Genomic DNA, 15,021 nt, shown 5'->3' on the forward strand with positions numbered 1-15,021 from the left:
AGTTGAAATACTTTAAGAAAACCTAATGTTCTACCTTGGGTGTTGGGCATCATTCTGAGCCCAGAGACAACAAAAATAACAGATACCAAATTTTTACTGCTGTGGCTAGAGTGACATTTTAAAGACAAACTTGCAGTAAATGGAGAGCGCTGGCAGGCACGGTCTTGGGGGTCAACACGAAGCGCCCCAGTCCTGCTCAAGCCGAGTACCTCCCCCAGCCAGGCTCAGTGGGGGCTCCACCTATCTGCTCCCGACCCCCGTCCCGGTGTTCCTATGGGACCGCATCGTGAGTCCAGCAAACGGAGACTAAATCATTTAATCTGGGTAAGCTAATGTAAGTGCTCTAAAACAGTAATATTCTAGAACATACAGCAAAATATTTTAAGTTCATCTTTAGACATGCCCATTCATTATCTGTTTACCCACAGAAATTATCTCTGTAAAACAAAAACAAAACTAAAAGAGTTCATTTATACAGGATGTCAACTCCCCTGAAAAGTCTTTCCTATTATTTTTTTATGTGTATTTATTTTTGAGAGAGAGAGAGAGAGAGAGCGCGAGTGAGCAGGGGAGGGGCAGAGAGAGAGGGAGACAGAATCCAAAGCAGGCTCCAGGCTCTGAGCTGTCAGCAACAGAGCCCGATGTGGGGCTCAAACTCACGAACTGTGAGATCATGACCTGAGCTGAAGTCGACGCTCAACCAACCGAGCCGCCCAGGCGCCCCCCCCCCCGACCCCTGGAAAAGTCTTTATAATCAATTAGATCTGTCCTAGCAAATTCAAAATGACTGCCCTTAAAGGAAGTGTTCAGTGGTAACGCACGATACCGAACCCGTGCTGCTGACTTGTGTTTCTGGCTGTTAAGGCTCGCTGTGGGGTGGGGAAGGGGGGACTGTGGATGGATGAAGAAAAGAAGAAAAAAATGTACACACCTGGTCTAATAATTAGGGCAGTAATGTGTTCTGAAATAATTTCTCGGACGTATTCTATGCTTGGACAAAAACATAAGAAGCCACACAATTCCATTCTGAGAACTAGAACCAAATCATCTGTCACTGTGTGGGGTCTAGCATTCTATAAGGGAAAACAATTTAAACACCATCCTTAACCACAACTTTGGTAACGACTTCTACCGGGAGAGACTCCCCACTATCCCTTGGACGTCGTGTGTCTTCAGCGAGCTCAAAGCGTGACCTTCACCAGCATCGCGCCTGGTGTGGAGGCTACTTCGCTCTGCTTCGCCCTGAGCGCATTGGGCACACACTGCCCACCACAGGCCCTGGCGACGAGGGCTGAAGGATTTCAGGGAACGTGAGGCCCAGGGAAGAGAACGTGAGTGACCGGCAGAACGCTCCCTCGCACGCACAAATTAGTACGTTTAGCAACCATCTGTGACTTCAGTAACACGTGAGCAAACAGGATCCTGGAGCGCTAAAAATGGGTCTGGTCCGGACAAAGAACCTTCCTGTCTGCCGCATGACACCCAAGGAGAGCTACCCCTCTTTCCTAAAGCCTTTGAAATAAATAAACATCTTAAATACGACTTTGTGTGGAGGAAACGAACGGTTCGGAAATCAGTAAGACTGCGCTTTTTAATGAGCTGTGTGTTCCCCACCACTTGCGCGTCTTGGAAATGAGTTCGGTGGGAGAAGAGTCACGTGTTAACGATTCCATTTTCATTATGGCAACAAAAGCGGACTTCACATTAGAGACAGAACCGTCACCAGTCGCCAAGAATCAAGGCCGGGACACGTCCGCCACGCTGACAATGGGCACACCCCCGGCATAGAGAGGAAACGCCGGCACGCCCCAAGAGGTGACAGAGGTGACGGGGATTTCCGGGGTCCCCGCTGGATGCTGGTTAGAGCCACGGCAGGAGCCACGGCGGGGGGGGGGGGGGGGCTCCAGGGCCTTCATCTGGGAGGCTGGTCTGACTGCCTTTAAGAGCTTGTGGTGAAGCAGTGACAATGGGGCTCATCTGCTGGGGACCCTGGTCCCCGCTGCACGTGGCACCTAGGGCACAGCGGTTTCTCAATCCCAGAGGGAACGCGAGCGGGAAGGCGGATCTACCCGGGCACCCGTGAGCACGCCACTAACACTGGGAGGTAGGAAGGCGGCGGACGAACACAGCCCAGCTCGCGTCCCTGTCTCTGCAGAGGGGACATAAACCGCTTAGCCCAGGTATCGCCCGAAGGACGAGGGATTCCACGCGGGACCTGTCCTCATTCAATTATCATAAACGACTGAAAAAATCTAATTCCCTGTGGCAGAGCCACGGTTTACACGGGGTGTAATCTGTCAGTGGAGTGAGGCCAACAACATTTCTATGATGAAACCAGAATGTTTTACTTTAACCACAAGCCTAGAAACAAAACCAAAGATGACAAGCCAGAAAACCTCCAAAACCTCCTCTCCATACTAAATGTAATAAACTATGGCACGTGGTTTCCCTTTAACCAAAAAAAAATTTGATTTGATTTGATTTTTTTTAGAGACAGAGTGCAAGTGGGGGAGGGGGGCAGAAGGAGAGAGAGGGAGAGAAAGAGAGACAGAGAATCTCAAGCAGGCTCTATGCTCAGTGAGGAGCCCGACATGGGGTCAATCCCATGATCCCCTTGGGATCATGACCTGAGCTGCAATCAAGAGTCGGATGCTGACCCAGGCACCCCTAACCAAAATTATTAAAAGCAGGCAAAAGCTCTGATTTCATTTCAAGAAGGTATTTCCTCCCTAGTGAATTTCTCCTTTTATGATACAGGTTTTGTTTAGAGACCAGATATGAAATGTGTCAATTACAGTGAATACAGTATTATACAATTTATAATATATAATTATATAATTTATAATACTGTATTATATAATTTATAAAAATGTCTTCAAAATTACATCATAAGGTTTCACGTTTGGGGCAATCAACAAACATTTACCAAACTGGCACAAAAAAACTTGGCATATTTGGGCAGTGGCTGCTTTTTATTTTTGAAGCAGGATGGGTGAAAAAGAAAACCACAGGGAAAATAAGTACATTCTTTAAATTCACAGTCCACGATCAGCATTTACAATTTTAGCTCAAAGTTTAAGAGAAGGATAGCTCAAAATGCTGCCTAGTCACTGCTTTATCCCAATGGCATGTGAAATAATGATGTGGAAGGGAAGGGACTAGTGTCCAATCTGAGACAAAACACTGCTCAAAAGCAAATGGGCTTTTTAAAAAACAGAAAAAACAGCAATAGGCAGAGATATGACTTTTTATGGAAATCAGGAGCCAGGATTTATAAGCAAGAAAAAAATAGTTACTGATAATGTCGACATCTTACATGATCAGTCTTCTCCCTAAATTCGAAAGGATGCTCCCTGCATGCACTAATAATTAATTGATAAAAAAATAATTAATCAAAACGCCTTGGGTCACCTTTGTTCCTATTAAACCTATTCGTGCATTTCTACGGGACCCCAGAAAGGCAACTAAATTATTACCAAATAATTTTATCAGGTAAAGACATCTTGTTTTTAATCAAGGAAGCCTTCTCTAAAAAATTCATAAACTCGTTTCAACAAATCAAATTCTGTGATGAACAAATTCTCTTGATATATTGCTTCCTTTACTGGAAAGTTATAAAATGATACAGGATACAGCATAAAATGAAGTCTGCATAACGTAGAACAGGACAGTATTCACGTCCAAAATAAGTATTTGAGATTTTTTTTAACCCGCCAACGTTAAGGGCAGTAACACATGAAAACATGCTCAACATCCTGAGACATCAGGGAAATGCAAAGTGAAACCGCAGTGAATCAGCACCGTATACCTATCAGAATGGTTAAGATGAATAAATGTGACCACGCCAAGCACGGGCCAGGATACAGAGCTGCGGGAGCTCTCCCACTGCTGTGGGCAAGTGAAACAGCACAACCACTCCGGACAGCAGCCGGCAGTTCCACTCTTAGGTATTTGCCCCAGGGAAGCGAAAACGCAGGTCCTGTTAACATCACCCCGAAAGCCTGCTCATTTAACATTCCAGAAGTTTCTACTAAGGGCTATTTTCGTAAAACTGCCATCGCTCCTAATTTAGAATTGTGTTTAAAAGGAAGAGAACATCCTTCCACTAATCACCCTACTGTGCCAAAAGAAAGCCTTAATCAAGCAACCTCGTAATTATGAGGTTGCTGAAGCAGTCATCAGGGTTTTCTGTGAAGTCAGTAAATGTGAAGAGATCCACAGTAGCGTTATAAACAGCTACTCACCGAGTACTACTCATGAGAGTAGTAAACAGCTACTCACCGAGTGCCGTGTGTGGCCCGAGTCCCTCCAGGATGGCTGTACTCAGTTCTGACACCATGTTACGCACGGGTGAATACGCGCTGGCCAATAAACCAAAGAACCACGGCAGATCTTTCTACTTTTGTAAACCACGTTTTGCGGCTACCTTTTCGGTTTTCCCAAAGGCTGATATATTTCAATAATCTGAACGCCACTGCTGTTAATTCTGCGTCAGCTAGTCACCTAACCAGCAACCATTACATTTTGGTACTAAGGACTATCCCTTTCGGAAGAGTTATTGAAACACAGAAACAAAACGTCCGTACAAAGACTCGCGCACGAAAGCTTACGGCACCTCGTCATATCCCAACAGTGGGAGCAATTCCGTGTCCTTCCACAGATGAACAGATAAACGGACTGTCGCCTGCCCACGGGACAGCGTACCGCACAGCAATAAGGAGGAAAGAATGGTCACAAATCTAATGAGCTGCATGAAATCTCAAAATCATTACCCAAAGTGAAAAGAGGCAAAAAGTACAGTCTACAACTCTGTTTATATGGTTCCAGACCACGCAGCTGACGTACAGAGACAGAGAGGGCACAGAGACTGCCCAGAGACAGGGTGCAAGGCGGGTGGCGTGAAAGGGGCACAAGAAATCTCTGGGGGGGGGGGGGCGGGGGGGGGGGGACATGTGTCCTGGCGATAGCGGTGATGGTTTCGCGGGCACGTACGTCTACAAAGCTGAGCACACTTGGTGCTTTAAATACGTGTACTTCGGCAAAGCGGCAGGCTGGGGGAGAGTTATGCCACCCTGAATCTGTCTGTTGTTCTCCTAGGAAGCCTAGAGGGAAAGAGATTCAAGCGGTGGTGGTAAGAAGGCACCTGGAGCTGAAGACATGAGCCAGCTGCGGGCCACGAAGCCCGGACTCCTCGTGTGCACAGCCGTGTGCGTGTGCGTTTTTCTTTATTTAAGGGATCCACCTCCGGAGGAACCAGAGGAGTCCACCTATCCAGCAGCGGTGGAATGTGGCTTTTATCCAGATGAACTGTGTTCAGCTTTATCTGAAGGGAAAGAGGCCGCCCCTCAAATTGCAACTTTTTGTAAAAACCCTCATGGTTCTCAAATACTTGCTCACTTGCACACACCAGGAAACTGCTCCAGGATTTCCCAGGAGGTGCATTTCATAACCAGACCCTTGTCTGCAGAAGAGGGCAATTTCTCTTTGGCATATATCGTAACTACTCACAAGGACCTGGCTATGTTTGTGCAGCTGCTCAGGTCTATTTATGTGCCTCAAAACCTTTACTGTATTCATGTTGACAAAAAGGCCCCAAAGAAGTATAAGAGTGCTGTGCAAACCCTGGTGAGCTGTTTTGAAAATATTTTTATTTCATCAAAGGGAGGAAGAGTGGCCCACACTGGCTTTACAAGACTGCAGGCAGATCTTACTTGCATGAGAGATCTGGTCCGTTCCAAATTTCAGTGGAACTATGTCCTTAACCTTTGTGGACACGACTTTCCAATCAAAACCAACAAAGAAATCATACGCTACATCAGGAGCAAATGGACCGATAAAAACATCACTCCTGGAGCAATCCAACCACCAAACGTTACATCCGAGACAAGTGGAAGTCGTCTTGAATTCACCCCTGAAGGAAGTATCTACGGATCTCCAAACAGGAGATTCAAAGATGAACCACCCCATAACTTAACAATTTATTTTGGAAGCGCTTACTACGTACTAACGAGGAAGTTTGTAGAATTTGTACTGACGGACATCCGCGCAAAAGACCTGCTCCAGTGGTCCAGAGACGTCCAGAGCCCAGAACAGCATTACTGGGTGACTCTGAACCGACTGAAAGGTAAGAACATCCAGCGATACAGCGTCTGTTCAGATCAGAGGCAACAACAGATGCTTATTCGTAGGTGGAAATTGTATCTCACGATTTACCATGGCTTGGCGAAGAGCTCTACGTTTTGCAAGACCTCTTCCACTTTGGGGAGTACGGGAGGGTCTTTAGGAGTCTCAGGTTTGCTGAGAGAGGGCCACGCGCCCAACTGGCCCAGCTGCTTTTGTTCCCTCTCCAGAAAGAAGTATGACCAACATCTGAGCACAAATCTCCAGAAACTTCTTCATTTCTTCATTCACTTATTAAATACCGCTGGGTACCCACGAGGGCCAGACATTGTGCTAGGGCCCTTTTAAGAATGGAAAACATTAGGGGTGCCTGGGTGGCTCAGTAGGTTGAGCATCCGACTTCAGGTTGATCTCATGCATGGTTCGTGAGTTCGAGTCCCACGTCGGACCCTCTGCTGTCAGCACAGAGCCCGCTTCGGATCCTCTGTCCCCCTCTCTCTGCCCCTCCCCCACCTGTGCTCTCTCAAAAATAAACATTAAAAAAAAAGAATGGAAAACATTAAAAGTAGTAATTTTGGGGGTGGCAAACATGATACCTCAGGTAGGTTTTCTGAGAGAGGGAAGTCTGATGGCCTCCCTTAAGTGGACTTACTTTCTCTTTGTATAAAGTTGATGTGGCTTCAAGTCTGAATGGTTATAATCGGTCCAGATGACCGTGCAAACACTGAATCCAGCAGAAATCGATTAGGATCTTAGTTTAATCTATCCTATCCACTGAAAATCCTATTTTCACATCCCCTCAGAGGGCTGTTATGGAGAAACCCAACATCATGATGCCAAGAGCGCGCTAGAGGCGCTCAGGAAGTTACTAGGGATGGAGACAGGGATGAAAACGAAAGCCAAGCCGGAACACAAGACCTTGGCCACGGCCGCCGCCCGCCCCCAAGGCGTAGCACTTGAAGCAGGGTTGGACTTCCCTCCACCTTTCTCCCACGACCACATCTGGGGTGGGGGGAGCACGGCCAGGAAGAGCTGGCACCCTAGGGCCGAGCAGCTGCCTGCCCGCTGTAATGCTCGTTCTGTTTCCCCCTTAGATGCCCCGGGAGCCACACCTGATGCTGGCTGGGAAGGAGACATTCGAGCCATTAAATGGAGGAACGAGGAGGGAAGTGTTCACGATGGATGTAAAGGTAAGACTCGAACCAAAGCAAAAGCAAAAGCCTTCCAATTTTATGAAAACTATACAACTGCTGCCTGGATAACATCGGGAGACGATCGTTAGCAGAAGTAGTGAAGGGATTCGTGAGTTTCCAATTACATGGGGCAATTTTTTTTTAAACTTCTTATTTATAATATCTAGAGAGAAAAGCTCACAAATCGTTTAAGTACTTGGGTTGATAAATTTTCACAAAGTGAACACACAACTCGGCTGCAACTTTAAAAGTTTTAAGATAAAAATACACAAGCTGGCGGGTTTCTTCCACCTGCCCCTAGAACTCAAACTTAAACATTTATTTTAAAAAAGCTGTGTCTCCCTGGACCTCTACCAGAGCAGACAAGTGAGAAATGCAGGCGATCGATCGATCGTTCCAGAGCTCAGAGGTTGGCAACAAACTCTTGCTGAAGGGAAGGTCTTTCTGCTTTGCCCTCAGGAGACTCTCCCTGGGAGCTGTGAATTCTTTTGCCCCTTTGTCTGGTGTCCCGGTGGTTTTAGTTACCAGGACAGTACAGAACAGACTTGGGGTGGGGACGTCAGTGTCCCTCTTTGGTGAAAAGGCTGGAAAAGCAGCAGCTGACTGCAGACTCAGGCACAGCCAATGGGAGAAAATGCCTAGGGAGTGGGAGACCCAGAACTGGCCTCTGGTCCTGCCATTCACGCCTACTCTCCCCACCGCTCCCCCCACCCACCCGCCACCCAGGGTGAGATGGCTGAGAGGAGCAGAGGTGACGGGAGAACAGTCACAGCACCATGCGGACAAGTCCGGTAGGGAGAGGTGTGAACGCTCTGGGAGCCCAAGAGGAAAGAAAAACAAGGTGTCTGATCTTTATGGGGCCGCAAACTGTGTTGGACAGAGAAGGCGGGAAGAGCGGGGCAGACGTGTGTGCAGGTGGCTGGGGCACAGCATCCTCTCTCCCAGGCATGTGGCCTGGCCTTTCTGTCTACACACAGCTTCCCAACCACCACAGAAAACAGCGCACAGACACAACCACTGATTTTAATAGCGCGTCTAGGCGTGGCCCCTCGGGCTTGAGTCACAGTAGATCAGAAATACAAAATCAACCAGGTTCACCCAGTTTCCCAGTTGTTTAAAGGACTGATCTCAAAGAAACAGGTTGTAGACAAATTCAAAAATGTAAAACCCAATACCAGAGAATAACTCAAAGACCAGCAACTCCTGGGGCCATGTACACAGCCACTCTCCTGACAGGTACCAGGTCGGAAGGGCTGGAATAATTTTCTACTGTTTTCAATAAATATTTTAGCCACGATTCAGTTAGGGGGCTCTTCACACAATAAGAAGGTGACAGTTACACAGGCTAAGAAGCAACGCTGGCCTTTCTTTAGAAAGCAGGGCTCACTGCCATTACACATGGGGTTGACAAGACCGGTGAACAAATGCTCAGGAAAGGCCGGGGTCGGGGCTCAGATGCTTCCTGAAAACATGATTCACTCACAGAGTAAGAAGTCATGAAGGGTGGCTGCTATCAATAATACAGTCATGATTTAGAATTCTTATAACGACAACCTGAATATTTCAATATTCTGTAATCTTAACAAAAATCATCGTTGCCCCAAAGCGAACACTTCAGCAAGTTCTTGCCGTTGCTCACTTCAGACTGCAAACTGCCCACTAGGAAAGCAGCGAGACAAGTGGCCACCAAGAGTCAGCCCCCGCCTTAGGCCGAGCCCCGGCAGTGACCGGGGTAGAACCTTCCGGAGCCCTGCGCTGGGCCCGCAGTCAGTCCTCACGATGACTCTCAGGTACTCACTGTCGTATTCACACTTCACAGATGAGGAACCCCAGGCTCAGAGAAGTGAGGTCACCCCCAGTGTCATAGGAAGCAGCACAGGAAGTGGCAGAGCTGGGTCTCTAAGCAGGTGCAGCTGTCTGCTGCCCCTCCAGTGGACGAGCATGCACAGAGTGACGGTCGTCCTGCTGTCACCAGCAACAAAGACTTTTGTTTACTTGTAATCACCCAAATGGCACGAACCCAACTCTGAGGACCTTCCGCATGCCTGTGCCCCCTTCCTGGCTCACATTCACGTGTATGTACAGTAGAGACCATCCAGCTACCACCGAGGCGCAGCTGATTCTTTTTTCACTACGTCCTACGCTGTTCACGCAGCCTGTCTTCACGGTCGTACTTTTCACCTGGTTCAGTGTAATTCTATTGAGAGTCTGGGACACTGTGCCAAGAACGTCTACCAGTGAGAAAGGTGTCAGTCGTGACAAGAGCCGCCGCTTACAGAGTGCTTACTCTGCTTGGCCCTTTACTAGATGAATGCGTGCTCACTGGGGGAAGGTTCTTTCCACCTTGTTCCAGTCTTAAAAACAGCACTGGACGGTTCTACGTGTGCAGTTCCGCCCCTTTTCTGTATTTCCCTCGGATGGGCTTTCAGAAGGAGGCTCGATGGGCTGGCGTGGAGAGAAAAGCAGGGCGGAGCTGAGCAGAGAGCAAGGTCCCCAAAGTGGGTCGACCTCCGCCTCACTCCTCTGCGAACCGGAGGTGGTAACGGGAAGCACCTCGCAGCACTGGCCGGGGGGTTAACAAAGAAGGAAGAGCCGAGTGCAGCGTCAGGCACCTAACGTGTGCGGCTGAGTTCGTCGCAAAGGAACCCGGCACTGGAGTCGACCTATGATTCCAATTTTAATGACTTGTATCTGTATCAAACGCTCACTCTGCACGGGCAAGAGGGCCGAAGCAATGCCACGTTAACACCGACGCAATTCCTGCAAACTCCCCACAACCGAGGAAGACAAACGTTCGTGGGGCCCCGTTCCGAATTTAGACTTGGCCCGGCAAATGCGTGCTAAGACGTCTCCCCTGTGCTCGTGACTAACGAACATTCCACAGTGTCCCCTTAAACAGAGTAGCCATTAAACAGAAAGAACGAAAGCGTCCCTGCCGCCACAGATTCAAAACCCAACCCAGAAGCCCCAATCAGAGCAATCGCGGAGATCACGTTTAGTCCGACCTCCCGTGAAGCAGGGGCCTTCCCGATGACCTTGGAAGAGCATCGCTTTTTGGGTGAACGTAAACTGACGAGACAAAGGCACTAGGTTTTTGTGCTTCTTTCTACAGGGCGCTACGTCCACGAGAGCTGCGTGTATGGACCAGGAGACCTGCCGTGGATCATTCGGTCGCCTTCTCTGTTTGCCAGCAAAGTGGACTCGACAGACCCCCTGGTGGTCACGTGCCTGGAGAGGCGCCACAGGCTCCAGGCGCTGCGGCAGGCAGAGGTCCCCGCGGAGCCACACTGGCACTTTCAACAGGAGAGTCATTTTAACACGAAACGGAGCCGCTGAGCTGGACCTTTGGAAGCGTCTGTGCTCTTACTGGTATCGCCGTGTCCCTGACTTGTGGTAAGAGAACGCTAACCAAAGAAGAAAGAATGAGAACTGGTTCCTTGGTGCAAGCTAGCCCTGAAGTGAACTCAGAGATACGCTATTGACAAGACTTCCCTATAAATCACAGGCCGCTCTTACAGCTTCGAGGAAGAAATCACGAGAGGAAAGGTATTGCTCAAGGCACCGTTGGGGGCTCCCGGATCAGCCAAGTGAGGTCGGACTGCCTCGGTAAATAGCTGCTGCAAATCGAAGCCTCAAGTTAGAACAAAAACAGATCTTGCTCTGAAGATACTACCGTGTATGAGATGCTAATCAAGAGCAAAGTCTCACTGAAAACAAAACTCTGCTGATCTAAAACAGTGCTCTTTGGCTGGGAACCATGTAACTTTGTTCTGGTAATCCTAGAAAAATACAGAAGAGTCCACTTCTTTTGGGTAAAACGAAACTAATCCAGAGCTGAAGCACACTTTCCTAAAAAGGATGCTATAAGCTTCTGGAGTCTCGAGGCATTAATCGTACCTTCTGCCCTGGTGGGTACGTACTACGTCTGGTCTGACACCAACCACAACCACAGGGGGCTTTGGGGCCTTTGAAATGTGGAGAGGATGCCTGATGAAGTGACTTTTTGCCTTTATTTAACTTATAAAATTTTAATAAACTGAAATTTTAATAGTCACATGTGGCTGGTGGTTTCCACATTGAACAACATAGGTCAAAGGCGGGAATGATCTTAATTCTGCCTGCTCAACAGACTCAGGTCTCTAAAGAGTCCATAACTTTTTCACTGTCCTGTTGAGGATTTTCTGTATATTCTCCTTCTCTAAAAGAGTTCATGCATTGTACAAGACTGAAAACGTACAACCATTAAGTGGCACCGCATAAAACAACTAAAATAAAGAAGACACTAAAAAAATAAATGTACAATTCAAAGGCAAAGTCTAAAGCCTCGGGAAACTGAAGCTTTGCAATGAAACGAAATCAAATCTACTTAGTCAATGAAAATAGCCCTTGGAAAGCACAAAGCTAGATAGAAGGAAAAGAGCCTTCGAAAGCGCAAATCAAATGTAACTAACCACAGAACGTTAACATCACCATTTCAACAAACATTTCTTCCACCTCGATGCCTAATTCCAAGGAAAGCACATGCTGAAAATGTTAAGACTGTCAAAGACAAGGCCACCAAGAGCCCCACAACAGCACAGTTCTGCTTTTCTACACGTTTTTTCTACACAGGGCTCACGGGTGGTATCAACCAGCTACGTTCTGACTGCCTGTTCAGAAAGCTCAAATTCACCACGACTGTGTCCCTATATTTTATAACAACTCACTAACAAGTTAAGTGCAAAACCCATTTTTAGGGGCTCCTGGGTGGCTCAGTTGGTTGAGCATCTGACTTCGGCTCGGGTCATGATCTCACGGCTCGTGAGATCAAGCCCCATGTTGCGCTCTGTGCTGACAGCTGGGAGCCTGGAGCCTGCTTTGGATTCTGTGTCTCCCTGTCTCTCTGCCCCTCCCCCGCTCATGCTTGGTCTCTCTCTCTCTCTCTCAAAAATAAACCTTCAAAAAAAAATTTAAAAAAAAACAACCATTTTTAAAAAAGCTGGTATCTTTCCAAGTCACTTGAAACATGAGCCTACCTTCATTTCCCTTCAATGTCCATTCACAGCATGGTCACATGACTATGAGTGGGTCCAATACAGGCGTCTACTTAAGAGATTTGCTATGAGGAGGAAGCACTTAGAATTCTAATGTCTGACATGTCTCACAGATGAGGAAACTGAGGCACGGGGCAACGATGGGACTTTCCAGGAGCACACGGCTAAGCAAGTGCAGCTGGGATTGGGACCCAAGCAGGCAGTCTGGCCCCACAGTCCAAGCCCTTACTGCACCACCTCACCTCGTACAAAGACACAATGGACTCAAACACAGAGCCGCCCTCAAAGGATCAGACGTAACAGAAGCCGCTACCTCAGCAACTTACTCGAGTAACAGATAAAGTAATAATAATACAAGTAACTCAAAGGCACGGGGGAACGCAGCAGCGGGAGGTTCAGGGAGGGGCAGGCTGGGTCGTAGTGGCGTGCTAGGGGAAGCGCTGGGAGCGAGTGGAGGCTGACAGGCAGGCAGCCACCAAGGCTGGGCCAGGCTGGCCAGGCCAACATGAAGCAGCAGCCTCCGCCAGCGTTAGAACCAACCGGAAACTGCTGTTCACTTGGAGTCAGACTCTTAACTGCATTCATTTGTTAAGAACACAATCCAATCACAAGCAAAAAATGTCTGAATTATGCTGCTACAGACTGTGTCTTAAAGGTGATGCATTAATAGGGATCTTGAGATCATTTCTCTTTCCAGGAGTAGAATCTTCTTGCTAATATGTAGATTCTACCGTTCAATTTTCTATTAGATTTTTCTTATACGTGAAAAAGTTTAAGGCGGCCTGTGATATCTATCATTCAGTTCCCTGAGGCTTAATACCTCTGAAGACCATGAAGATGGCAGAGAGCTCACCCTAAGGAGGCCAGAGCCTGAAAAAAAAAAAAATCAGCATCTGCAGACCACTTTTGAAGATACCCCTTCCCTAACATTTTCTCCCCTCTCCGTCCCACCTCTCCATGGAAGGACAGCAAAAGAAGGGCACCTGGCTGGCTCAGGCGGTGGCATACGCGACTCTTGATCTCAGGGTCTTGAGTCCAAGCCCCGTGTCAAGCGTAGAGCTTACTTAAAAATAATAATTAAAAAAAAAAAAAGAACCAGCGTAAGTTTTTCTTCCACTTCTGGCTTTACAACATGCACAGCACCCCACTCACCTACCACAAAGGCTAAATAAATGAAGCCAGAAAATGGCAAGTCAAATGCTCCTCATCATACCTCCGACATCTAAAGTGGGGACTCTCAAACTTCACTGTGCACGCAAATCCCCAGGGCGTCTAGTGGAAATGCAGATTTTGATTCCACAGGTCTGGGCCTGCGTTGCTTAAAAAGAGAAAAACAAAACCCTCCCAGGTGATGCCAATATTGCAGGACCACGGATCATGCTCTGAGTAACGAGCACAGAGTGTATTTTACAAACTGTAATTACTCCAGTGTGTTTCTCCTTATTACAAGAAGGGAAGAACACAGTGGGGAATACAATTAGGTTTCTGGCTAGTGACTTGTTTACAGTGAAAACAAACAAAACAACCTAGCAACTACCCCTCTTCGGACCCTGCTGGTGGAAATCGAGTGTGCGCTCGGTGCGTTTCAGGGCACAGAAGCAGAGCTGTCTCAAACCCTCGGGTCTCCTCTAGCAGATCGAAAAACCAACCGTGAGTGAAACTACCGAGTGAAGAGTAGAGAAAACGTCGACCCTGAAGATCCCGAGGGTCTCCCTGCCATCGTTCTTATGACACCGGTTTCTCTAAATTTCAGACGTTATTTTCAAAAAGGAAAAGATCTGTTTCAGCCTCGGACGCTGTCACTTTATCTCCCTTTGCTGGCGTTTCCACGACGTGCTGTGGCTGAAACTCCTCCATCATTCTTCCTGTTGGCACTCGGGCAGAAAGTGCTGGTGTTCCCTCGTCCCTGGGCATCCAGCTGGGCCACATTCCCCGGGCTTCCCTGCCGTTGTCAGGTGTGGTCACAGGCAGCGGAGGTGACGAGAGCCACTTCTGGGCCTGGGCCGAGAAAACCACCTACACTGGGTGCTCCCTCCGCCGCTCCCGTCAATGGGACGCAGCACACTCCCAAACCCAGACGAGGTCTGAGCCGTAACACAGCAGGAGCCTGAACCTTGACTCTGCCCTGGATAAGAGCTGCCGAACCAGGAACTTTTGCTGTATTAGCCACTGGAACTTGAGGGCTGTCCGTCTTAGCGGTCAGCCAGCCTTGATGGACATACTTAGTATCACTGAACTTCGGAGACTAAATTACAAGTATGAGCTTGATTCCTGGAAACACTACACAAATGTGTCATTCAATTTAATATTTTATTTTTAATTTTTTTTTAATGTTTGATTTTGAGAGAAAGAGAGAGAGAGAGAGAGAGAGAGAGAGAGAGAGAGATGAGTGGGGGAGGGGCAGAGAGAGAGAGAGAGGGAGACACACAGTCCAAAGCAGGCTCCGGGCTCCAAGCTGTCAGCACAGAGCCTGACGCGGGGCTCGAACTCATGGCCCGCGAGATCATGACCTGAGCCAAGTCGGCCTCTTAACCGACTGAGCCATCCCGGCGCCCCTCAATTTAATACTTTAAAATGTTATTGTGTGAAATCTCCATCTAAGAGGAGAGCATCTATGAACTCACTATAATCCTTCCTCTCACGTGTTAGAACCCGAAGCCCAGAGTATTCCTGAG

At 48.0% G+C, this 15,021-nt stretch overlaps 2 protein-coding genes across 15 annotated transcripts in view; one reads left to right on the forward strand and one right to left on the reverse strand.

The window, feature by feature from the left end:
- The window catches only part of LOC122215376 (beta-1,3-galactosyl-O-glycosyl-glycoprotein beta-1,6-N-acetylglucosaminyltransferase 7-like), a 77,690-nt gene that overhangs the window by 14,142 nt on the left and 48,527 nt on the right, over positions 1 to 15,021 (forward strand). For 9 of the 13 annotated variants that reach the window (XM_042930600.1, XM_042930603.1, XM_042930602.1 and 6 more), the window contains 2 exons: positions 5,098 to 6,124; positions 7,215 to 7,310. In XM_042930600.1, coding sequence (XP_042786534.1) covers positions 5,158 to 6,124; positions 7,215 to 7,310 — 1,063 coding nt within the window. In that variant the 5' untranslated portion in view covers positions 5,098 to 5,157. Of the gene's footprint in view, positions 1 to 5,097; positions 6,125 to 7,214; positions 7,311 to 9,132; positions 9,519 to 10,425; positions 11,296 to 12,459; positions 13,036 to 13,095; positions 13,393 to 15,021 lie in introns of those variants that run through there. The other 4 variants (XM_042930612.1, XM_042930607.1, XM_042930606.1 and 1 more) reach the window with 4 other exon arrangements.
- Positions 1 to 15,021, reverse strand: part of RTF2 (replication termination factor 2) — a 41,235-nt gene that overhangs the window by 10,529 nt on the left and 15,685 nt on the right. The gene's annotated exons all lie outside the window — the stretch shown is intronic.

The sequence above is a fragment of the Panthera leo genome, chromosome A3 (genome assembly GCF_018350215.1).
Source record: "Panthera leo isolate Ple1 chromosome A3, P.leo_Ple1_pat1.1, whole genome shotgun sequence".
NCBI lineage: Eukaryota > Metazoa > Chordata > Mammalia > Carnivora > Felidae > Panthera > Panthera leo.